Consider the following 27,242-nt stretch of genomic DNA (forward strand, 5'->3'; position numbering starts at 1 on the left):
TAGCCACCGCGGGGAGAACTACTGTATTTTATGTTAGTTGTAAACTGGTTGTTTGAAGACGTTTAGTCAACATATTTGACAGGTTATCTAACCATTAAACAACCCAAATATCACGTCTTGACATTCTAAGAACTCTTTACCTGGTTATAACAGAGACCAGTTGTGTAATGAATTTCCTCCTCTTCTTCCGAAGAGGAGAGGCGAAACGGATCAGAGGACCAATACGCGGCGTGGTAATTGTCCATGGTTCTTTTTAATACATTAAGGTACACATGAACAACTGACTACAAAAAAACAAGAAATGTGAAAACTCAAAACAGTCCTATCTGGTGCAAAGACAGAGACAGGAACAATCACCCACAAACACACAGTGAAACCCAGGCTACCTAATCAAATCAAATTGTATTTTTCACATACACATGGTTAGCAGATGTTAATGCGAGTGTAGTGAAATGCTTGTGCTTCTAGTTCCGACAATGCAGTGATAACCAACAAGTAATCTAACTAACAATTCCAAAACTACTGTCTTATACACAGTGTAAGGGGATAAAGAATATGTACATAAGGATATATGAATGAGTGATGGTACAGAGCAGCATACAGTAGATGGTATCGAGTACAGTATATACATATGAGATGAGTATGTCGACAAAGTAAACAAAGTGGCATAGTTAAAGTGGCTAGTGATACATGTATTACATAAGGATGCAGTCGATGATGTAGAGTACAGTATATACGTATTCATATGAGATGAATAATGTAGGGTAAGTAACATTATATAAGGCAGCATTGTTTAAAGTGGCTAGTGATATATTTACATCATTTCCCATCAATTCCCATTATTAAAGTGGCTGGAGTTGGGTCAGTGTCAATGACAGTGTGTTGGCAGCAGCCACTCAATGTTAGTGGTGGCTGTTTAACAGTCTGATGGCCTTGAGATAGAAGCTGTTTTTCAGTCTCTCGGTCCCAGCTTTGATGCACCTGTACTGACCTCGCCTTCTGGATGATAGCGGGGTGAACAGGCAGTGGTTCGGGTGGTTGATGTCCTTGATGATCTTTATGGCCTTCCTGTAACATCGGGTGGTGTAGGTGTCCTGGAGGGCAGGTAGTTTGCCCCGGTGATGCGTTGTGCAGACCTCACTACCCTCTGGAGAGCCTTACGGTTGAGGGCGGAGCAGTTGCCGTACCAGGCGGTGATACAGCCCGCCAGGATGCTCTCGATTGTGCATCTGTAGAAGTTTGAGTGCTTTTGGTGACAAGCCGAATTTCTTCAGCCTCCTGAGGTTGAAGAGGCGCTGCTGCGCCTTCTTCACGACGCTGTCAGTGTGAGTGGACCAATTCAGTTTGTCTGTGATGTGTATGCCGAGGAACTTAAAACTTGCTACCCTCTCCACTACTGTTCCATCGATGTGGATAGGGGGGTGTTCCCTCTGCTGTTTCCTGAAGTCCACAATCATCTTCTTAGTTTTGTTGACGTTGAGTGTGAGGTTATTTTCCTGACACCACACTCCGAGGGCCCTCACCTCCTCCCTGTAGGCCGTCTCGTCGTTGTTGGTAATCAAGCCTACCACTGTTGTGTCGTCCGCAAACTTGATGATTGAGTTGGAGGCGTGCGTGGCCACGCAGTCGTGGGTGAACAGGGAGTACATGAGAGGGCTCAGAACGCACCCTTGTGGGGCCCCCGTGTTGAGGATCAGCGGGGAGGAGATGTTGTTGCCTACCCTCACCACCTGGGGGCGGCCCGTCAAGAAGCTTGATGACGAGCTTGGAGGGTACTATGGTGTTGAATGCCGAGCTGTAGTCGATGAACAGCATTCTCACATAGGTATTCCTCTTGTCCAGGTGGGTTAGGGCAGTGTGCAGTGTGGTTGAGATTGCATCGTCTGTGGACCTATTTGGGTGGTAAGCAAATTGGAGTGGGTCTAGGGTGTCAGGTAGGGTGGAGGTGATATGGTTCTTGACTAGTCTCTCAAAGCACTTCATGATGACGGAAGTGAGTGCTACGGGGCGGTAGTCGTTTAGCTCAGTTACCTTAGCTTTCTTGGGAACAGGAACAATGGTGGCCCTCTTGAAGCATGTGGGAACAGCAGACTGGTATAGGGATTGATTGAATATGTCCGTAAACACACCGGCCAGCTGGTCTGCGCATGCTCTGAGGGCGCGGCTGGGGATGCCGTCTGGGCCTGCAGCCTTGCGAGGGTTAACACGTTTAAATGTCTTACTCACCTCGGCTGCAGTGAAGGAGAGACCGCATGTTTTCGTTGCAGGCCGTGTCAGTGGCACTGTATTGTCCTCAAAGCGGGCAAAAAGTTATTTAGTCTGCCTGGGAGCAAGACATCCTGGTCCGTGACTGGGCTGGGTTTCTTCTTGTAGTCCGTGATTGACTGTAGACCCTGCCACATGCCTCTTGTGTCTGAGCCATTGAATTGAGATTCCACTTTGTCTCTGTACTGACGCTTAGCTTGTTTAATAGCCTTGCGGAGGAATAGCTGCATTGTTGATATTCGGACATGTTACCAGACACCTTGCCCTGATTAAAAGCAGTGGTTCGCGCTTTCAGTTTCACGCGAATGCTGCCATCAATCCACGGTTTCTGGTTAGGGAATGTTTTTATCGTTGCTATGGGAACGACATCTTCGACGCACGTTCTAATGAACTCGCACACCGAATCAGCGTATTCGTCAATATTTTTATCTGACGCAATACGAAACATGTCCCAGTCCACGTGATGGAAGCAGTCTTGGAGTGTGGAGTCAGCTTGGTCTGACCAGCGTTGGACAGACCTCAGCGTGGGAGCCTCTTGTTTTAGTTTCTGCCTGTAGGCAGGGATCAGCAAAATGGAGTCGTGGTCAGCTTTTCCGAAAGGGGGGCGGGGCAGGGTCTTATATGCGTCGCGGAAGTTAGAATAACAATGATCCAAGGTTTTTCCACCCCTGGTTGCGCAATCGATATGCTGATTAAATTTAGGGAGTCTTGTTTTCAGATTAGCTTTGTTAAAATCCCCAGCTACAATGAATGCAGCCTCCGGATAAATGGTTTCCAGTTTGCAAAGAGTTAAATAAAGTTTGTTCTGAGCCATCGATGTTTCTGCTTGGGGGGGTATATACGGCTGTGATTATAATCGAAGAAAATTCTCTTGGAAGATAATGGGGTCTACATTTGATTGTGAGGAATTCTAAATAAGGTGAACAGAAGGATTTGAGTTCCTGTATGTTTCCTTCATCACACCATGTCTCGTTAGTCATGAGGCATACGCCCCCGCCACTCTTCTTACCAGAAAGATGTTTGTTTCTGTCGGCGCGATGCGTGGAGAAACCCGTTGGCTGCACCGCATCGGATAGCGTCTCTCCAGTGAGCCATGTTTCCGTGAAGCAGAGGACGTTACAGTCTCTGATGTCCCTCTGGAATGCCACCCTTGCTCGGATTTCGTCAACCTTGTTGTCAAGAGACTGGACATTGGCAAGAAGAATGCTAGGTAGTAAAAGTATGATTTTCAATCAGAGACAACTAATGACACCTGCCTCTGATTGAGAACCATACTAGGCCGAAACATAGAAATACCCAAATCATAGAAAAACAAACATAGACTGCCCACCCAACTCACGCCCTGACCATACTAACTAAATACAAAAACACAGGAAATAAAGGTCAGAACGTGACAAGTTGATTAATATGGTTAGGATGTCTTCTCAACCTAAAAGGCAGTCTACATCAAGAAAAGGATGACTACATGGGGGGCATAAGACTAGAATAACTCTGTCCCAAATGGCAGGCTATTCCCTATTTTAGTGCATTACTTATGACCAGGGCCAATTGGTACTGTATGTAGTGAAGTAAATAGGGAAAATGATGCCATTTAGGATGCACTTCAGATTGAAAGTATGCATGATAACTAACTCCCTCTTATCACATGAGCTATAATGCCCAGACTGCTTTTTCTAATGGCTGACAATCTCTGTTTTGTAATGCCTGATCATTTTAGAACCCCCCGCCCCCCTCTTGACGGTGGAGAGAAAAAAATGAAGGTGTAAAGTAAATTTCTTGCACTTCTACACATTTTGCCATGGGGAGTAGAGACTGTGAGTCACATGGCTGTGGCTTGCTATATAAAGCAGACATTAAGGCATTCAGTTTCTGTTTGATTGAACATTTTACTTGGCTAGTCAGTTAAGAACAAATTCTTATTTACAATGACAGCCTACCGCAGCCAAACCCAGACAATGCTGGGCCAATTGTGCGCTGCCCTATGGGACTCCCAATCACAGCCGGGTGTGATGCAGCCTGGATTTGACCAGGGACTGCAGTGATGCCTCTTGCACTAAGATGCAGTGCCTTAGACCACTGTGCCACTCGGGAGCCCCAAATGACCTAAGCCACTTTGAATGTGGTATGATCGTCAGTGCCAGGTGCGCAGGATCCAGTATCTCAGAAACGGCCACACTCTTGGGCTTTTCACGCACTACAGTTTCTAGGGTTTACCAATAATGGGGCGACAAACAAAAAACATCCATTCAGCTGTAGGCCTGTGGGTGAAAACAGCTTGTTTATGAGAGGTCAAAGGAGAATGGAAAGAATTGTGCAAGCTAACAGGCGGGCTACAAATGGACAAATAACGGTTCAGTACAACAGTGGTGTGCAGAACGGCATCTCTTAATGCACAACTCGTCAAGCCGTGTCATGGATGGGCTATTGCAGCAGATGACCACATCTGGTTCCACTCCTATCAGCTAGAAACAAGATGAAGTGGCTCCAGTGGGCATGTGATCACCAACACTAGACAAATGAAGAGTTGAAAAACATTGCCTGGAACATGACAACGAGTTCAGTTTACTTGAGTGGCCTGCGCAGTCGCTAGACCTCAACCCAATAGAGCATCTTTGGGATGAGATGGAACAGGCTGTTTGCAGCATGAATGTACTTCCGTTCAATCTGCAGCAACTGTGCGATGCCATCACCTCAGAATAGACCAACATCCCCCTTGTAGAATGCCCCAAATACAGTGCCTTGCGAAAGTATTCAGCCCCCTTGAACTTTGCGACCTTTTTCCACATTTCAGGCTTCAAACATAAAGATATAAAACTGTATTTTTTTGTGAAGAATCAACAACAAGTGGGACACAATCATGAAGTGGAACGACATTTATTGGATATTTCATCCTTTTTATACAAATCAAAAACTGAAAAATTGGGCGTGCAAAATTATTCTAGCTTTATTCTGGCCTCTAGCTTCCTGAACGCCGTGTCTCCCGCTCACCTAACATAGTAATCAACTACCGAACAGCTCCCTGTTTCATCTATTGCTGCTCATTGAACTCTATGATCACTCGGCTACACAGCTGATGCCTGCTGGACTGTTCATTAACACAGTACTTCATTTTTTTTTATCTGTCGGAGCCAGCCTCGAACTAAGGCCCTCCCTGTGTGTAGCTAACTGACCCTCTCTGCCCATTTATTGCCATATACACGTTGTTGTTGTCTTAGCTGTTTACCTGTCGTTGTCTCACCCGCTGTTGTCTTAGCTCTCCCAATCAACACCTGTGATTGCTTTTATGCCACTCTCTAACGTCAATATACCTTGTGTACTGTTGTTTAGGGCAGCTCTCATTGTTTTGTTTTACTGCGGAGTCATGAGTCCTGCTCAACATGCCTCAGATTGCCCCCTTGTCCCACCCCCCACACATGCGGAGACCGCACCTAGCTTAACTGGCGCCTGCAGAGATGCAACCTCTCTCATTGTCACTCAATGCCTAAGTTTACCCCCACTGTATTCACACCCTACCATACCCTTGTCTGTACACTACGCCCTGAATCTATCCTAGCACGCCCAGAAATCTGCTCCTTTTAGTCTCTGTCCCCAACGCACCAGACGACCAGTCTTGATAGCCTTTAGCCGTACCCTCATCCTACTCCTCCCTTGTTCCTCTGGTGATGGTCATCATTTATCGCCCTCCAGGTCCCCTCGGAGAGTTCATCAATGAGCTTGATGTCTTGATAAGCTCCTTTCCTGAGGACGGCTCACCTCTCACAGTTCTGGGCGACTTTAACCTCCCCACGTCTACCTTTGACTCATTCCTCTCTGCCTCCTTCTTTCCACTCCTCTCCTCTCCTCTTTTGACCTCACCCTCTCACCTTCCCCCCCTACTCACAAGGCAGGCAATACGCTCGACCTCATCTTTACTAGATGCTGTTCTTCCACTAACCTCATTGCAACTCCCCTCCAAGTCTCCGACCACTACCTTGTATCCTTTTCCCTCTCGCTCTCATCCAACACTTCCCACACTGCCCCTACTCGGATGGTATTGCGCCGTCCCAACCTTCGCTCTCTCTCCCCTGCTACTCTCTCCTCTTCCATCCTATCATCTCTTCCCTCTGCTCAAACCTTCTCCAACCTATCTCCTGATTCTGCCTCCTCAATCCTCCTCTCCTCCCTTTCTGCATCCTTTGACTCTCTATGTCCCCTATCTTCCAGGCCGGCTCGGTCCTCCCCTCCCGCTCCGTGGCTCGACGACTCATTGCGAGCTCACAGAACAGGGCTCCGGGCAGCCGAGCGGAAATGGAGGAATACTCGCCTCCCTGCGGACCTGGCATCCTTTTACTCCCTCCTCTCTACATTTTCCTCCTCTGTCTCTGCTGCTAAAGCCACTTTCTACCACTCTAAATTCCAAGCATCTGCCTCTAACCCTAGGAAGCTCTTTGCCACCTTCTCCTCCCTCCTGAATCCTCCCCCCTCCTCCCTCTCTGCAGATGACTTCGTCAACCATTTTGAAAAGAAGGTCGACGTCATCCGATCCTCGTTTGCTAAGTCAAACGACACCGCTGGTTCTGCTCACACTGCCCTACCCTGTGCTCTGACCTCTTTCTCCGCTCTCTCTCCAGATGAAATCTCGCGTCTTGTGACGGCCGGCCGCCCAACAACCTGCCCGCTCGACCCTATCCCCTCCTCTCTTCTCCAGACCATTTCCGGAGACCTTCTCCCTTACCTCACCTTGCTCATCAACTCATCCCTGACCGCTGGCTACGTCCCTTCCGTCTTCAAGAGAGCGAGAGTTGCACCCCTTCTGAAAAAACCTACACTCGATCCCTCCGATGTCAACAACTACAGACCAGTATCCCTTCTTTCTTTTCTCTCCAAAACTCTTGAACGTGCCGTCCTTGGCCAGCTCTCCCGCTATCTCTCTCAGAATGACCTTCTTGATCCAAATCAGTCAGGTTTCAAGACTAGTCATTCAACTGAGACTGCTCTTCTCTGTATCACGGAGGCGCTCCGCACTGCTAAAGCTAACTCTCTCTCCTCTGCTCTCATGCTTCTAGACCTATCGTCTGCCTTCGATATTGTGAACCATCAGATCCTCCTCTCCACCCTCTCCGAGTTGGGCATCTCCGGCGCGGCCCACGCTTGGATTGCGTCCTACCTGACAGGTCGCTCCTACCAGGTGGCGTGGCGAGAATCTGTCTCCTCACCACGCGCTCTCACCACTGGTGTCCCCCAGGGCTCTGTTCTAGGCCCTCTCCTATTCTCGCTATACACCAAGTCACTTGGCTCTGTCATAACCTCACATGGTCTCTCCTATCATTGATATGCAGACGACACACAATTAATCTTCTCCTTTCCCCCTTCTGATGACCAGGTGGCGAATCGCATCTCTGCATGTCTGACAGACATATCAGTGTGGATGACGGATCACCACCTCAAGCTGAACCTCGGCAAGACGGAGCTGCTCTTCCTCCCGGGGAAGGACTGCCCGTTCCATGATCTCGCCATCACGGTTGACAACTCCATTGTGTTCATGCTCTACAACATCCGCAGAGTAAGACCCTGCCTCACACAGGAAGCGGCGCAGGTCCTAATCCAGGCACTTGTCATCTCCCGTCTGGATTACTGCAACTCGCTGTTGGCTGGGCTCCCTGCCTGTGCCATTAAACCCCTACAACTCATTCAGAACGCTGCATCCCGTCTGGTGTTCAACCTTCCCAAGTTCTCTCACGTCACCCCGCTCCTCCGCTCTCTCCACTGGCTTCCAGTTGAAGCTCGCATCCGCTACAAGACCATGGTGCTTGCCTACGGAGCTGTGAGGGGAACGGCACCTCAGTACCTCCAGGCTCTGATCAGGCCCTACACCCAAACAAGGGCACTGCGTTCATCCACCTCTGGCCTGCTCGCCTCCCTACCACTGAGGAAGTACAGTTCCCGCTCAGCCCAGTCAAAACTGTTCGCTGCTCTGGCTCCCCAATGGTGGAACACACTCCCTCACGACGCCAGGACAGCGGAGTCAATCACCACCTTCCGGAGACACCTGAAACCCCACCTCTTTAAGGAATACCTAGGATAGGATAAAGTAATCCTTCTCACCCCCCCCTTAAAAGATTTAGATGCACTATTGTAAAGTGGCTGTTCCACTGGATGTCATAAGGTGAATGCACCAATTTGTAAGTCGCTCTGGATAAGAGCGTCTGCTAAATGACTTAAATGTAAAATGTAAACCCAGGCCCTGTGTGTCCCCAGGCGCTTGCTTTATTCATTGCTTTAGGACACAAAAATTCAGATATTCCATCCCTAATTACAACATTTCCCATCAAGACAGAACTGCTAAAGGGGTGGAATTGCAATCTACTGTAGAGAGAGCCTGCAGAGTTCTGTCCTACTATCCTGGTCTATGCCCAAACAGTTTGAGCTTCTACTTTTAAAGATCCATCTCTCTTGAAATAGGTCCCTCACTGTTGCCGCTTGTTATAGACCCCCCTCAGCTCCCAGCTGTGCCCTGGACACCAAAAGTGAATTGATTGCCCCCATCTATAGTCAGAGTACGTACTGCTAGGTAACCTAAATTGGGATATACTTAACACCCCGGCCATCCTACAATCTAAGATAGACGCCCTCAATTATTATTTCAATTATCAAAGAACCTACCAGGTACAACCACAAATCCGTAAACATGGGCACCCTCATAGATATTATCCTTACCAACTTGCCCTCTAAATAAACCTCTGCTGTTTTCAACCAGGATCTCAGCGATCACTGCCTCATTGCATGCGTCTGTTATGAGTCCACGGCCAAACGACCACCACTCATCACTGTCAAACACTCCCTAAAACACTTCTGTGAGCAGGCCATCCCTAATCGACCTGGCCCGGGTATCCTGGAAGGATATTGACCTCATCCCGTCAGTAGAGAATGCCTGGTTATTCTTTGAGAGTGCTTTCCTCACCATCTTAAATAAGCATGCCCCTTTCAAAAAATGTAGAACTAAGGACAGATATAGCCCTTGGTTCACTCTGCCCTTGACCAGCACAAAAACACCCTGTGGCGTACTGCACTGGCATCGAATAGTCCCCACGTTATACAACTTTTCAGGGAAGCAAGGAACCAATACACACAAAGGCTAGCCTTATCAAACAGAAATTTGCATCCTGCAGCACTGATTCCAAAAAGTTTTGGGACACTGTAAAGTCCATAGAGAATTAGAGTACCTTCTCCCAGCTGCCCACTGTACTGAGACTAGGAAACACTGTCACTACTGGCCCAAGCCCCCCCCGCTTCTCCTTCACCTAAATCCAGACAGCTGATGTTCTAAGAGCTGCAAAATCTGGATCCCTACAAATCAGCTGGGCTAGACAATCTAGACCCTCTATTCTTAACATTAGCCACTGCCATTGTTGAAACCCCGATTACTAGTCTGTTCAACCTCTTTCGTATCGTCTGAGATTCCTAAAGATTGGAAAGTGGCCACGGTCATCCTCTTCTTCAAAGGGGGAGACACTCTGTTACAGACCTATATTCATCCTACCCTGCCTTTCTAAAGTCTTCGAAAGCCAAGTGATCAAACAGATCACCGACCATTTTGAATCCAAACGTATCTTCTCCGCTATGCAATCTGGTTTCCGAACTGGTCATGGGGGCACCTCAGCCACGCTCAAGGTCCTAAACAATATCATAACCGCCATCAATAAAGACAGTACTGTTTAACAGTCTTCGTCAACCTGGCCAAGGCTTTCGACTCTGTCAATCACCGTATTCTTATCAGCCAACTCAACAGCCTTAGTTTCTCTAATGACTGCCTCGCCTGGTTCACTAACTACTTCTCAGATAGAGTTCAGTGTGTGAAATTGGAGGGCCTCTGGAAGTCTCTATGGGGGTGCCACAGGGTTCAATTCTCTGGCCGACATTTTTCTCTGTATATATCAATGACGTCAGTCTTGGTGATTCTTTGATCCAGCTCTACGCAGACGACACCATTCTGTATACATCTGGCCCTTCTTTGGACACTGTGTTAACAAACCTCCAGATGACCATCAATGCCATACAACACTTCTTCCATGGCCTCCAACTGCTCTTAAATGCTAGTAAAACAAAATGCATGCTCTTCAACAGATAGCTGCTCGCACCTGCCCGCCCGACTAGCATCACTACTCTGGATGGTTCTGACTTGTAGACAACTACAAATACCTAGGTGTCTGGCTAGACTGTAAACTCTCCTTTCAGACTCACATTAAGCATCTCCAATCCAAAGTTCAATCAGCTTCCTATTTCGCAACAAAGCCTCCTTCACTCATGATGCCACTTATCCTCGTAAAACTGACTATCCTACTGATCTTTGACTTCAGCTATGGCATTTACATATTAGCCTCCAACACTCTACTCAGCGAAGTCGATGCAGTCTATCACAGTGCCATCTGTTTTTTCACCAAAGCCCATATACTACCCACCACTGTGACCTGTATGCTTTCGTTGGCTGGTCCTCGCTACATATTCATTGCCAAACCCACTGGCTCCAGGTCATCTTTAAGTCGTTGCTAGGTATAGCTCCAGCAGGTATATTTCATTGGTGATCCCCAAAGCCAACACCTCCTTTGGCCACCACCACCAAGTTGGAGACCTACATCTCCCTCACTAACTTTAAGAGTCAGCTGTCAGATCAGCTTACTGATCACTGCAGCTGTACACAGCCCATCTGTAAATAGTTCATCCAACTACCTACCTACCTCATCCACATATTTGTTTTTGTTTTTCTGCTCTTTTGCACACCAGTATTTCTACTGGCATATCCTCATCTGCACATCTTTCACTCCAGTGTAAATTGCTAAATTATAATTACTTTGCCACTATTGGCCTATTTATTGCCTTACCTCCTTACTTCATTTGCACACACTGTATACATATTTTTCTATTGTGTTATTGACTGCACGCTTGTTTATCCCAGGCAGGCCAAGAAATTATTTGAATGACTGATTACTAGAGGTACTGGGACTCAAAAACGGACAAAATAATGTCCGTAATGACAAAATAATGTTTGTGTGTGGGCATAATGTCACATATAGGGGGATGTTTTGGGGGTCCGGAGTGTATATGTGACTTGTTTCAGGAAACTAGGCGTATGTCGCGTGTCATTACTTCACAGGAGAAACATTTGAACATAAACTTGTTTTATTTTATCAAAATGTTTTTTTTTTCTTGCAGAAATGCATTCACGAAATGCAGCACAGTTGCAGTCATCAATGCTCTGGATAACATAAAAACAGCCTAACCAACTCTGCTCGGGCGAGTAAAATGGTCAGAAGGAGCTGTTCTCTCATTTGTGTGTGAACATAGCTAGCAAGCTAGCCAACATTAGCCAGTTAACTTGGGTGTTTGACTGCTGCTGTTCCAATCAACCTTACTCCTTGGCCAGAGCGAAACGCTCTGAATTTACAAATGTACAATCTGACAACACTCTGAGACTACGAACGCCCAGAAAACACTGCAGATTAAATTTATGAACACACCCATGGTATAAACCAGCCTTTAGTCTTGAAATCTTCTGTTGTTTAGCGCATGGCCTCATATGTGAATCCTTAACGGGATAAGGCTAAAGCTTAAGAGGGTGTGAACGAGGCTGAATGGGTGTAGACAAAGACCTCTCCATTATGTGTTGATCAACTTTTAAGGTAGAATTACTTTCGCATTGTTCCTCAAGTTTAGTGTATGATATCATTTTCTAGCTCTGTGTCTCAACTTTTATCCAATGTAAAAAACACCACTTCAAATTTTTCTACATAAGACCGAATCGAGCGGGTCGGTCATATAATTGTAAAACGGCAGCAGCTGCCACCTAGACACTGCACTGAGGAGAGGGCTAACACAACAGAGGTGATGAGCGAGGGGAGGGGGATACAAGGGGAGTGTGAGGGGGAAGTGGGGGTAGAAAATAGGCTGGCAGAAGGCATACCCCATGCTGCCGTATTGAATTACGGAAAATAGATTTTCTACGGCATGTTTCACCTCTGTCTAGCTTGCATAGCTCATTTTTCACTCAAGGACACACCAGCTCCCTGGACACATTTTTTACATATCACCCCTCATTTTCTGATCAGTTTTACCTGGATATCAATGGTCATGGTGAAAGAAAAAGGTAACTGAATCGTATTGTAGTTGCTGTGTCTGTGTGGTTTTTGTTTGTCAGCATTATTGTCCGCAGTCGGTTCTGATGTGCAGTGTGTTTTTGTGGATCTGTCCTGGTTTGAATGTTACATTGTACATGTATTGCATGTATTGCTGGTATGTAAGTTGGTGACCAGTATTAGTAATCAGCAACCAAATTTTGTAAGGATTGTTTTTTTGAAGGAGCATTCCAAAGCATAACCAATCTACAATAGTTAGAACAGAGCTCTTACAACCCTGTTCCTGCAGAACTACAGTCCTGTAGATTTTCTCTCCAACACTAATCAAGGGCACATGTTTCTAATAATTAGCTGGTTGATAATCTGAATCAGGTTAGTTACAACGGGGGTTGGAGCAAAAACCTACAGGAGGGTAGGTCTCCAGGAACAGGGTTGGAGAGCCCTGGGTTAGAAGATCTCTCTTTGCTGTCAAGGAGTTATCTGAAGCGTAGCGCTCTGCTGATAAAGACACATACGCAAACATACAGTACAGTTCCTTATGCTGAAATATGCCTGTTGATATTTGGGTTGGACAGTGATGCTTTTCCTGGCAAAACAGTTAATTTAATGGCTTGATGGCCAGTTTGAGTGGTGAGTTTGTGGTAAGGTAATGTACATTTGTGTACAGTGGAAAGTGGAGCACTAGTGTAGAGGTCACAAGAGGCTGCTGAGGGGAGGACAGCTCATAATAATGGCTGTAATGGAATGGTATCATTTGATGAGTTCAATACCATTCTATTTACTTTGTTCCAGCCATTACTATAAGACTTTCCTCCCCAATTAAGGTGCCACCAACCTCCTGTGGTAGGGATCTATACTGTGCCGAGCAGCCCCAGTTGGACTGCACACACACTCATCTGTCTGCAACTGTAACCATGGCAACTGGTTAAAAGGTACACTCCATTGTTATCTGCCGTGGCCTCATTCATAGAGAGCTATTTCTTACTAAAAATCAATCCATGTCCTACCATAATATGTATCAAGTTGAAATATGTGTGTGTAAAAAAAGAAGCTACCACTTGTCTTTTCCTACTAGCATTGACTTTTCTTATTTATTAAGGAAACATTTACTTACTATGACTGTGATATGTAGTTGTCTCACCTATCTATCTTAAGATGAATGCACTAACTGTAAGTCGCTTTGGATAAGAGTGTCTGCTGAATGACTAAAATGTAAATGTGTGTTTGTGTGCAGGTCTGTGTGCCTGCATGCTTGTATCTATGTAAATGTGTATGGTGATTGTGTGTGTTTGTGTCAGTGTGTGTATGTCAGTGTAAATGCATCACAGTCATCACATTAGTCTTATCAATACTTTATTTTAAATCATACACTCTTAGACAAAAGTGCTATCTAGAACCTAAAAGGGTTCTTCAGCTGTCCCCATAAGCAAATCCTTTGAAGAACCCCTTTTAGTTCCAGTTAGAACCTTTTCCACAGAGGGTAGAGCTCGGCTACCCCGAACCGAGCCCGATGGGCGCCGACATTATACATCGGGTTAGGGCTGGGTAAGGCCTGCTTTTTCCTCAATAACTATGGTACGGTCAGGGTTCGGGTACAACTAAATTGATTGCTAACATTTTGAAGCCAAGAAATTTGCGAGTGCTCTGCTGTGCCGTACAATCATATCTAACTAAGATCATAACATGGTGTCAGAAGTGCTTCAACCTCATCAAAAATAAAACATAAGAGATTATTTCACATAAAATAATTATGTTCCTTGAGTTTTGTCGGAGTTTAGACTGACGAAAAGTAGCAAACTGCTCTCTCATGTCTCTTTATTGAGCAGAGCAGCCCAAGCGGAGCCGTTGCTATGGATACTTAGACTCAGAGAGCCGCCATGAGTAGGCATGGGTAGGGCTCGGGCTTGAAATGTATGCCCATGCAGGGCTCTAACAGAGGGTTCTACATGGAACCAGAAGGGTTCTCCTATGGGGACAGCTGAATAACCCTTTTGGAACCATTTTTTCTAAGAGTGTATGAACAGACAGTGACAGTTGTGTATGTGTATGTAACAGAGACAGAAGCCTGCTACATGGCAGACCAATCCGAACTCATCTCTCGACATGAGTGCATTATCTCAGCCAATCATGGCTAGTGGGAAGGTTCCATGCTTTTTCTGCAGTTAAACCAACTGGTCTCGTAATTTAACAATTTCATTCATATTTATAGATTGCATACAAGTTTGTTACTTAGGCACATGAAAGTTCACATGTTCCAGAATGCATTTCTGCCAAAAGCGCATTTTGATTAAAAACACAACGTTCATGTTCAAATGGTTCTCCTGTGAAGTCATGATGTGCGACATACGATTATTTTCCTGAAACAAGTCACTTATTTTAAGTCTTTCTAAAATCCCCTATGGCAAAAAATGAATGGTGAAAAAAACAATTGGAAGCATTTCAGTTTGACCGCTAGGTTTTATGGGTATTATGACTTATAATGTGGTACTATATGGCCTGCATGTTTTTCCAAAGAGCTTGCCATGAACCACTAAATCACAGACAGGCAGACCGACAAACAGACCACATGACATGGTCTATCTGAGACCCACTGAGCTTTGGTGTCTGAGCTGAATGTGTGGCACATGAAAAAATAAGTTAAACAATGACTACACTCAGAGTGATCGTACTTGTTGGTGGATTTCCCTATTAAACTAAGAATGCTCTTGATATACTTGACAATTTACAGGGTATGCCACATACACCCGAGGAGATAGACTGATCTACTTGCTTTGAGCTATTTGTCCTCTTTACCCCATCACATCATTAATGTTTGCTTCAGTTTTGTGTGTGTGTGTGTGTGTGTGTGTGTGTGTGTGTGTGTGTGTGTGTGTGCGTGTGCGTGTGTGTCTGTGTCTGTGTGCGTGCACTGTACAGTCTCTGTGTCTAATCTTATGTTGGCTCAATGATAACCTATGGTGTTATGTGTATCATTACCACATTCACTTTTGTATTTTAATGCCTCTCCCAGCATCTCTGATTTTGCAGAGTATTGCAGAAACTGCAGTAGTGCCTCCTCTTTGGATGGTGCCTCTCTCTCCATCTGTATCTCTCTCTCTCTCCTAAGTGACAATCATCCTCACTATTGCCATTTGCTCTGTGCTAAAACTGAACCACTATTCTGATTATTATAGGAAATGTGACACAAAATTCGAAATAGAAAAGATAGCCTAGATTTGGGTCTGATTTTGGATCCTGTAATGGACAGTCGTCTTTCAGATGGAGAGAACCATGCATTTATAATATCATTTTAATGAATTTCAGACACAAGGATTTGTATTGTTTGAAATAGAATAGAATAGGGGGTTTTGGACACAGTCCTCCTGTATAAAAAAAACTATACATTACACACTTGACACATGCACATGTTTACAAGACACACGGTACACACGGTATGTACCACCAGCTGGTAAATTGAAAGTCATTCTGCGTTCATACAGTATATGGCAGGTACCTGTGTTAGTTAGAACACACCAACAACAATAACTCTCTGGTCTAGGACAGCCAGCCATTTAGAAACAATCATTATTCTGTGTTAGGTCCCGAGGGATTAGTTTGTCAGGGGTTGGGGGCCTGGTAGAGGGAGATACGTTTCCCCCCAATGTTTGAAGTGCTTTGTCTAGGAAGATGGTGCAGGGGCTGGTGGGTGGTTGGGGGTAGGGGTTGTGAATCAAATCATACATATTTATAAGAGGGAAGTTTAAGGACATCTTGTTATGTTTGTGTGATGAAAAGTAAACCACACCCACACCATAACACACATACACACACGCAAGCTTGCGTACCGATGCCTCCCTTCCAGACGAGCTTAACACATTTTATGCTCGATTCAAGGCAGACAATAACGAGCCATCCTGGAAGACTCTCGCTGCTCCGGACAATCAGGTGCTTTCGCTCTCTGAGGCTGACGTGAGGAAAACTCTCAAAAGAGTGAATACTCAAAAAGCCTTCATCCCTGTGGCAATGTGAAAAAAAAAATATGCATAAAAAATATATATTATTTTTGAAAATGTCACAATATTGTTTTTGCGCAAGTTGGATGTACATGAATCAAAACTTGAGTATTCTTCCTTCAAAGCTTGTTTTCCATCTTCTTTTAATATACGTAGCCAATTTATTTTCATCACTATTATTTCCATGACTGATCAAATCTAATTTTCTCATGGCTCTTTCTTGTCCCTCTGCAGAAGACATGTTTTATCCAAGATGGCGTAGCAGTGCAGACGTGGTTTTGTCATCCTCTCATGTGTTTTTTGTATTTTTCGTCTTTTTTGTAAATATTTTGTTCAATTTTTAATTTAAATATACCTTCCGGTAACCCGCCTCACCCAATGTGATACGGATCCACTTTTTTATATACCTTATAGCCAGAACCTCCATCAGAAGCTAGCCATCAGAAGCTAACCAGCTAATTTATCTATTAGCTATTTAGTCATTGTCAGCCACTGCTAGCGACCTTTACCTTTTTTAGCCTGGATATTACTTGCCAGCCTGCCAGCATCGGACTGTTTTCTCACAACAACGCCGGATTCCTGCAGTAAGCCCTGGACTTTTACTCCTGATCATCACAGCTAGCTAGCTGCCACCGAGTGACCCCGCCCTGAAGCTAGCCCTGAGCCAGGCCCACATCCCGGCCTACTCAGTGATCACCTCCCGGACCCTACCCCAACACGGCTTGAACTCCTCTACTTCACCGGATCCTGCCGTAAGATCCGGTCCCTTACATCGGATCACCACTGCTAGCTAGCTGCTACCGAGTGGCTATAGTGGCTAATGCCCCTGCCCTGAAGCTAGCACCATTTAGCCACGAGCCAGGCACATCTCCCGGCTAGCAAACGAAACTACTACAACTACAATACCTCTTTCGCCATCTGTCCCGGACCCTTTGTCATCACGGCACCCCGCCATTCCACCAAGACTGGTCAGCTATCCGCTGTGCCCTCAACCGGCCTTTGCCGGACGTCGAAGCAGAAGCTTCTATTAACTCCCGGCCTGTTAACTTTAATCGCTGTGTCTCCCGCGTGCTAGCGTAGTAACAACTACCCCGCGGCTTCCCTGCTCCATCTATTGCTGGTCACTGGACCCTATGATCACTTGGCTACATAGCTGATGCCTGCTGGACTGTTCAATAATCACGGTACTCCATTTTGTTCATTTTTGTTTATCGAACAGGCCCTGTGTGTAGTTAACTGTCCATCTCTGCCCATTCATCACCATTTTACCTGTTGTTGTTGTCTTAGCTGATTAGCTGTTGTTGTCTTAGCTAGCGCTCCCAATCAACACCTGTGACTGTTTTTATGCTTCACTTTATGTCTCTCAAATGTCAATATGCCTTGTACTGTTGTTTAGGATAGTTATCATTGTTTTAGTTTACTGTAGAGCCCCTAATCCCACTCAACATGCCTCAGACACTTCCTTTGTCCCACATCCCACACATGCTGGAACTTCACCAAGCATAACTAGCGTGTCCAGAGATGTAACCTCTCTTATCATCACTCAGTGCCTGGGCTTACCTCCACTGTACCTGCACCCCACCATACCCCTGTCTGTACATTATGCCCTAAACCTATTCTACCAAGCCCAGAAATCTGCTCATTTTATTCTCTGTCCCCAACGCACTAGACAACCAGTCTTGATAGCCTTTAGCCGTACCTTCATCCCCCCTCTGTTCCTCTGATGACGTGGTTAACCCAGGCCCTGCGTGTCCCCAGGCACTCTCATTTGTTGACTTCTGTAGCCGAAAAAGCCTTGGTTTCATGCATGTTAACATCAGAAGCCTCCTCCCTAAGTTTGTTTTACTCACTGCTTTAGCACACTCTGCCAACCCTGATGTCCTTGCCATGTCTGAATCCTGGTTTAGGAAGGCCACCAAAAATTCGGAGATTTCCATACCCAACTACAGGAGTTGCAATCTTCTCCAGAGATAGCCTGCAAAGTTCTGTCATACTTTCCAGGTCTATGCCCAAACAGTTCAAGCTTCTAATTTTTTAAATGAATCTTTCCAGAAATAAGTCTCTCACTGTTGACGCCTGTTTTTGACCCCCCTCTGCTCCCAGCTGTGCCCTGGACACCATATGTGAATTGATTTCCCCCATCTATCTTCAGAGTTCGTTCTGTTAGGTGACCTAAACTGGGATATACTTAACACCCTGGCAGCCCTACGATCTAAGCTAGATGCCCTCAATCTCACATAAAATTATCAAGGAACCCACCAGGTACAACCCTACATCTGTAAACATGGTCACCCTCATAGATATTATCCTGACCAACTTGCCCTCCAAATACTCCGCCGCTGTTTTCAATCAGGATCTCAGCGATCACTGCCTCATTGCCTGCATCCACTATGGGTCCGCGGTCAAGCTACCAACCCTCATCACTGTCAAAGGCTCCCTAAGACACTTCTGCGAGCAGGCCTTTCTAATTGACCTGGCCCGGGTATCCTGGAAGGATACTGACCTCATCCCGTCAGTCGGGGAAGCCTGGTCGTTCTTTAAAAGTAATTTCCTCACCATCTTAAATAAGCATGCCCCTTTCAAAAAATGTAGAACTAAGAACAGATATAGCCCTTGGTTCACTCCAGACCTGACTGCCCTCTACCAGCAAAAAAAATATCCTGTGGTGGACTGCACTAGCATCAAATAGTCCCTGCGATATGCAAGTAGTCCCTGCGATATGCAAGTCAGGAACCATTACACGCAGTCAGTCGGGAAAGCAAAGACTAGGTTTTTCAAACAGAAATTTGCATCCTGCAGCTCTCACTCCAAAAAGTTTTGGGACACGAAAAAGTCCATGGAGAATAAGAGCACCTCCTCCCAGCTGCCCACTGCACTTAGGCTAGGTAACACTTTCACCACCGATAAATCCACGAGAATCGAGAATTTCAATAGGCATTTCTCCATGTCTGGCATGCTTTCCTCCTGGCTACCCTGACTCCAGCCAACAGCTCCGCACTCCCCGCAGCTACTTGCCCAAGCCTCCCCAGCTTCTCCTTCACCCAAATCCAGATAGCAGATGTTCTGAAAGAGCTGCAAAACCTGGACCCATACAAATCAGCTGGGCTAGACCCTCTCTTTTTAAAATTATCCGCCACCATTGTTGCAACCCCTATTACCAGTCTGTTCAACCTCTCTTTCATATCGTCTGAGATCCCTAAAGATTGGAAAGCTGCCGCGGTCATCCCCTCTTAAAAGGGGGTGACACTCTAAACCCAAACTGCTACAGACCTATAGCTATCCCTCCCTGTCTTTCAAAAGTCTTCGAAAGCCAAGTCAATAAACAGATCACTGACCATTTCGAAACCCACCGTACCTTCTCCGCTGTGCAATCCGGTTTCTGAGCTGGTCACGGGTGCACCTTGGCAACACTCAAGGTACTAAATTATATCATATCCACCATGGATAAAAGACAGTACTGTGCAGCCGTCTTCATTGACCTGGCCAAGGCTTTCAACTCTGTCATTCACCACATTCTTATTGGCCAACTCAATACCCTTGGTTTCTCATCGCCTGGTTCACTAACTACTTCTCAGACAGATTTCAGTGTGTCAAATCAGAGGGCTTGTTGTCCGGACCTCTGGCAGTCTCTATGGGGGTACCACAGGGTTCAATTCTCGGGCCGACTCTTTTCTCTGTATATATCAACAATGTCGCTCTTGCTGAGGGTGATTCCCTGATCCACCTCTATGCAGACGACATGATTCTGTATACATCTGGCCCTTCCTTAGTCACTGTGTTAACTAACCTCCAAACGAGCTTCAATGCCATACAACACTCCTTCCATGGTCTGCAACTGCTCTTAAACGCTAGTAAAACCAAATGCATGCTTTTCAACCGTTCGCTGCCCACACCCGCCCGCCCGCCCAACTAGCATCACTACTCTGGGCGGTTCTAACTTAGAATATGTGGACGGCTACAAATAACTAGGTGTCTGGCTAGACTGTAAACTCTCCATCCAGACTCGCAACAAAGCCTCCTTCACACACGCCGCCAAACATACCCCCGCAAAACTGACTATCCTACCGATACTCGACTTCGGCGATGTCATTTACAAAATAGCTTCCAATACTCTACTCAGCAAACTGGATGCAGTCTATCACAGTGCCATGCTCTAGTTGGCTGGCCCTCACTACATATTCGTCACCAGACTACTGGCTCCAGGTCATCTATAAGTCGATGCTAGGTAAAGCTCCGCCTTATCTCAGCTCACTAGTCACGATAACAATACCCACCCGTAGCACACGCTCTAGCAGGTATATTTCACTGGCCATCCCCAAAGCCAACATGTACTTTGGCCGCCTTTCCTTCCAGTACTCTGCTGCCAATGACTGGAACGAATGACAAAAATCGCTGAAGCTGGAGACCTATATTTCCCTCACTAACTTTAAACATCAGCTATCAGCCCATCTGTAAATAGCCCATCCAATCAACCTACTTCATCCCCATTTTGTTTTTATTTACTTTTCTGCTCTTTTGCACACCAGTATTTCTACTTGCACATCATCATCTTCTCATCTATCACTCGTGTTAATTTGCTAAATTGTAACTATTTCGCTACTATGGCCTATTTATTGCCTTACATCCTCACGCCATTTGCACACACTGTAAATAGACTTTCTTTTTTTCTATTGTATTGTTGACTGTATGCTTGTTTATGTGTAACTCTGTGTTGTTGTTTGTGTCGCACTGCTTTGCTTTATCTTACCCAGGTCGCAGTTGTAAATGAGAACTTGTTCTCGACTAGCTGTCCTGGTTAAAGGTGAAATAAAAATTTAAAATAAAATATGGTGAGTAATACTTTTAGAACATTGAAACACAAGGAAATCACAGTATTGAATTGCAATATGCAGTACCAGTCAAATGTTTGGACACACCTACTCATTCAAGGGTTTTATTTATTTGTTATTATTTTCTACATTGTAAAATAATAGTGAAGACATCAAAACTATTAAATTAAACATGGAATCATACAGTGACCAAAAAGTGTTAAACAAATCAAAATATATCTTATATTTGAGATTCTTCAAACCACATCAACACATCAGAAATACTCATAATAAACATTGATAAAGATACAACTATTATACATGGAACTTTAGATTAACTTCTCCTTAATGCAAGATTTAAACATTTTTTTACGGAGAAAGCAAACTATGCAATAATCTGAGTACAGCCTTTAGACAACAAAGCAGCCAAAAAGATACCCGTATTGGGTATTCAACATTACTCAGAAATAGCATTTTAAATATTCACTTACCTTTGGAATCCCAGTTCCACCATAAATGTTTTGATTTGTTCGATAATGTCCATCAGTTATGTCCAAATATCTTCTTTTGTTAGGGCGTTTGGTAAACAAATCCAAAAGCGCGATCAGGTCGCGCCGAACGTCGGATGAGAAGTTCAAAAAGTTCCATTACATCCCGTAGAAACATGCCAACCTAAGTATGGAATCAATCTTTAGGATGTTGTTAACATAAAACTTCATTAATGTTCCAACCGGAAAATTCCTTTGTCTGTACAAATGAAGTGGAACGTAGCTACCTTTCACCTGAGCACGCCAGACTGAGGCTGTGCACTCTGCCAGACCACTCACTGAAAGAGCCCTTATGAGCTCCTACTTTAGAGTAGAATCCTCAAAAAAGGTTCTAAATACTGTTGACATCTAGTGGAAGCCTTGGGAAGTGAAACATAACTAATATCACCCTGTATCTTCAATGGGGGCTGAGTTGAAAAACTACAAACCTCAGATTTCCCACTTCCTTTTTCCCACTTGGATTTTGTCTCAGGTTTTTGCCTGCCATATGAGTTCTGTTATATTCACAGGCATCATTCAAATAATTTTAGAAACTTCAGAGTGTGTTCTATCCAATAATAATAATAATATGCATATATTAGCATCTGGGACAGAGTAGGAGGCAGTTCACTCTGGGCACGCTATTCATCCAAAAGTGAAAATGCTGCCCCCTATCCCTAAAAGGTTAATTGCCTGTGTATATTTGTTCCTAACCTCCCTGAAAAGTTGCATATCACGGGGGCTATTCGATGCTAATGCAGAACGCCACAGGATGTTTTTGTGCTGGTCAAGGGCAGACAGGTCTGGAGTGAACCAAGGGCTATATCTATTCCTAGTTCTACATTTTTTGAATTTATCAATTTAATTTATGTCATTCATTTTACCATTTGTACGTGATGTTGTATCGGGGTTCCATCACTTTTCTTAAATCCTCTTTGTTTCCACACAGCTCCAAATAAGTGGCATACTCCATGTGCATAGGCTGAGTCAGTGTCTATGTTTACTGTTGTGTGCAAACCTGGTCAAGAACTACAGGAAACGTATGATCTCTGTAATTACAAACAAAAGTTTCTGTACCAAATATTAAGGTCTGCTTTTCTGATGTATCAAATACTTATGTCATGCAATAAAATTCATGACTTAAAAATCATACAATGTGATTTTCTGGATTTTTGTTTTAGATTCCGTCTCTCACAGTTGAAGTGTACCTATGAAAAAAATTACAGAGCTCTACATACTTTGTAAGTAGGAAAACCTGCAAAATCGGCAGTGTATTAAATAATTGTTCTCCTCACTGTACGTATTTACTCCCTATTTTCATTTTTTGTGCTATTCCCTTATTAAAACACCTTATCTTGTTCTTTATATTACTCCCTATAGATCCAGGGCTAAAAACGTTAACGATCTCTTCAAGCCATAATATTTAGATTTGTATTTATATATTTTTCTTTCTCTATTATTGTACTTGGACTATTGGTAATTACCCATTTATCGTTTTTTAATAATTATTCTCTCTTTTTGAGTATATTCTTACTTACGATTTCTATAGACTGTATATTCATCCACTTAGCAGTACACAATTTAACGGTCTCACCAGGCAATCGCTAATATCGTCTCAACATTTATTATGAAGTTACTATATTGTTCATGTATTTGACAATTTCTCCTAACTGTTCAAACTTCTAGTATCATATTCCTTCAATGGGTGTTTATGTACCTGTCATGCCCTGACCTTAGATATCTCTGTTTTCTTTATATTTTGGCTAGGTCAGGGTGTGACTAGGCTGGGTACGCTAGTTTTTTGTATTGTCTAGGGTTTTTGCATTGTCTAGGGTTTTTGTATGTTTAGGGGTTTGTAGGTCTAGGGGTTTTTGTATTCTATGGTGGCCTGATGTGGTTCCCAATCAGAGACAGCTGTTTCTCGTTGTCTCTGATTGGGGATCATATTTAGGGAGCCATTTCCCTTTGGTGTTTGTGGGATCTTGTCTATGTTTAGTTGCCTGTCAGCACTTGTTTGTATAGCTTCACGTTTTGGTATTTTGTTAGTTTGTTCAGTGTTCATTCTTTTAATTAATAAAAATGTACGCATACCACGCTACGCCTTGGTCTCCTTCATACGACGAACGTGACAGTACCAATCACATTCACTTCCCCTAGTGCAGAACTGGTTGCGTCCCCTTCGTCAGACCAAGAGAGGTACGAACCTTTTGTCCCACAACAGCAGATAACTGTCACACTCACGTTCACGCTTTCCTAAGCGACCTGAGTATACCGGATTTGCATCTTATTTAATTAATTAATGATACACTCCCTCAACACGATACGTAATCAAATAGTATTTCTCTTACACTTTCCTAAGTGATCTTTCACGCTTTCCTAAGCGACACTTTCCTAAGTGACCTTTCACCTGAGTATACAGGATTTTAATTTGCAATTTCCGATTCACTTTCTAGCTGTCCTCATTGATTCACTTCCACGACATGATAAGCGCTCTTTAATTTTATTCGACCATGCATATGGACAATTGTCACCTCAAACTAGATTGAACAGACCTGTCAATAGGGCAGACAGATAACTTGAAAAAGACCGATCACCCTCCCCAGCTGAGTGACTGCGTGAGCCAGACAAATTGAATGACCCGCTGACAAGGACCAATTGAATCAGACAAATGGGCTGAGTTTGCACGCAACTCACACAGGTCTAATCAAACATACCCCGGCCAAACAAAATCAGTCAACATAGTCACGACTTAACCAGTCTGAACAACTGGTCAGATGAACCATCTGACCAAATCAGATGAATAACCCCACCCAACTGAACCAGTCAAAACAGATGGTGCACACAATTCTCCCTCTCCAATGGTCATACACAAATTACTATATGGTAATGAGCTCACGGTTGCAAGCTCAAAAGCTTTATTTTACCCCCAATATTTAGCATGCATTTCATTGAACTCAAAAGCTCCCAATATTTCTTTGGTTCATCAAATTTGGAGAGACCTCCTCGGTGACCTACCTCTGAGGTGCGTTCAAATAGACTTTTATTTATCAATATAACAAAAGCTGAGCTAATTCATGAAGTAACTCCCTTCCAGTCTTGGCACAGGCTTCTTATACATTTATCCTCCTTACGTCATACTCATAGTAACTCCTCTTAATGGCTCATCACCTCTGGCATTTAGCCACCGTTATCATATTGCCTTCATATTAGGACATTGAACCTGTAGAGTCACAGAAATAGTTTCATGCATGTAGGAACATAGTAACAGACCTTGGCCCTCTACGAAAATAACCGATACATGCCATCATGCTAACTCCTCTGAAAGGGACACCGCTGTTCTGGAAAAACCCCAAGAGGTGTAACCATAGCAACAGCCCATAGTTGGCCATAACCGTTACAGGAATAACCAAATTAGTGTCCAACCCCCAGGTCTAATGGTGTCTAATGACCCAGAGCACAAAACTAGTGCACTAGTTTTGCTGGCTCCTTCTGAAATAAATAATTGCCACATATGTACTGAAAAATTTACAATAATATGTACATATAACTAGGAATAAAGTGTCAGATAGTTAACAGTAACAGCAGTTTATGTGATGAGTCAAAAAAGGTAGTGCAAAAATAGTTAACCAAATAGCTACACGGACTAACTATTTAGTAGTCTTATGGCTTGGGGTTAGAAGCTGTTCAGGGTCCTGTTGGTTCCAGACCGCATCGGTACCACTTGCCGTGCAGGCCTTCCTCTGACACCGCCTGGTATTGAGGTCCTGGATGGCAGGGAGCTTGGCCCCAGTGATGTACTGGGCCGGCCGCACTACAGGTCGAATGCCAAGCAGTTACCATACCAAGCGGTGATACAGCCAGTCAAGATGCTCTCAATGGTGCAACTGTACAACTTTATCAGGATCTGATGGCCCATGCCCAATTATTTTCAGTCTCCTGAGGGGGGAGAGGTGTTGTTGTACCCTCTTCACAACCGTGTTGTGTTTTTCCCATGATAGATCCTTAGTGATGTGGACACTGAGGAACTTGAAGCTCTTGACCCGCTCCACTACAGCCCCATAGATGGGAATGGGGGTGTGCTCAGCCCTCTGTTTCCTCTGGTCCACGATCAGTCGTCAGTGATCAGGCCTATCCCCTTTGCATCGTCAGCAAACTTGATGGTGTGGACACATAGTTGTAGGTGAATGGGTAGTACAGGAGAGAACTAAGCACGGCAAATGTGTTGTTGCCTACTCATCACCTGGATATTATTAATAATATGCATGTCAATCTATCCTGGCTCAAAGTGAGGAGAGATTGACTTCAACAATGCTTGTATTTATGAGAAGTATTGACATGTTGAATGCACCGATCTGTCTGTTTGAACTACACAGCACGGACACCCATGCACACGACATGACACAAGACGTCTCTTCACAGTCCCCAAGTCCAGAACAGACTATGGAAGGTGCACAGTACTAAATCGAGCCAAGACTACCTGGAACTCTATTCCACATCAAGTAACTCATGCAAGCATTACAATTAGATTTAAAAAACAGATTAAAAAAAAAACACATTATGGAAGAGTGGGGACTGTGAAGCAACACAAACATAGCCACAGACACATGCATACACACACACATGCACGATAGCATATGCACTATACACACAGGTACACATGGATTTTGTACTGTATATTTGGTAGTGGTGGGTAGGGGCCTGAGGACACACAGCCAATGTATTGTATTTAAAATTGTATAACCTTCCTTAATTTAGCTGGACCCCAGGAAGAGTAGCTAATGGGTATCCATAATAAATACAAAATACCTGGGGGCGTCCCATCAGGAAGTCCAGGATCCTGTGGATCTGTTTGGGTGGTATGCGAATTGGAGTGGGTCCAGGGTTTCTGGGATGATGGTGTTGATGTAAGCCAAGACCGGCCTTTCAAAGCATTTCATGGCTACAGATGTGAGTGCTACAGGGTAATTGTCATTTAAACAGGTTACTTTGGTATTCTTGAGCTAAAACTGCTTGTTGTCAGAGAGGAAGAAGTGATCTTTCATCTGTGTTGTGGGTGGCAGGTGGAGGGGTGTCTGAGTGAGTAGGAAGGTGCACAGCGTAAACAGCACTGAAGTTTCTCTGTCCAGTGTTTGTGTTCTTTTGCCAATTTTAATATTTTATTTTTATTGGCCAGACTGAGATATGGCTTTTTCTTTGCAACTGTGCCTAGAAAGCCAGCATCCCAGAGTCACCTCTTCACTGTTGACATTGAGACTGGTGTTTTGCGGGTACTATTTAATGAAGCTGCCAGTTAAGAACTTGTGAGGCGTCTGTTTCTAGACACTCTAATTGACAACAGTTTTCAGGTGTGCTAACATAATTGCAAAAGGGTTTTTAATTATCAATTATCCTTTCAAAATTATAAACTTGGATTAGCTAACACATCGTGCCATTGGAACACAGGAGTGATGGTTACTGATAATGGGCCTCTGTACGCCTATGTAGATATTCCATAAAAATCTCCAGCTACAATAGTCAGTTACAACATTAACAATGTCTACA

General features: G+C 44.4%; 1 protein-coding gene across 2 annotated transcripts in view; it reads left to right on the top strand.

Moving 5' to 3' along the window:
- Nucleotides 1-27,242, top strand: part of LOC118363575 (actin-binding LIM protein 1-like) — a 137,429-nt gene that overhangs the window by 11,831 nt on the left and 98,356 nt on the right. The window contains exon 1 of one of the 2 annotated variants that reach the window (XM_052486055.1): nucleotides 12,185-12,385. The exons of the other annotated variant lie outside the window; for it this stretch is intronic. Coding sequence (XP_052342015.1) covers nucleotides 12,247-12,385 — 139 coding nt within the window. The 5' untranslated portion in view covers nucleotides 12,185-12,246. Of the gene's footprint in view, nucleotides 1-12,184; nucleotides 12,386-27,242 lie in introns of those variants that run through there. 2 annotated transcript variants of the gene reach the window in all.

This window comes from Oncorhynchus keta, chromosome 3 (assembly GCF_023373465.1).
Source record: "Oncorhynchus keta strain PuntledgeMale-10-30-2019 chromosome 3, Oket_V2, whole genome shotgun sequence".
In the NCBI taxonomy this organism is placed as follows: domain Eukaryota; kingdom Metazoa; phylum Chordata; class Actinopteri; order Salmoniformes; family Salmonidae; genus Oncorhynchus; species Oncorhynchus keta.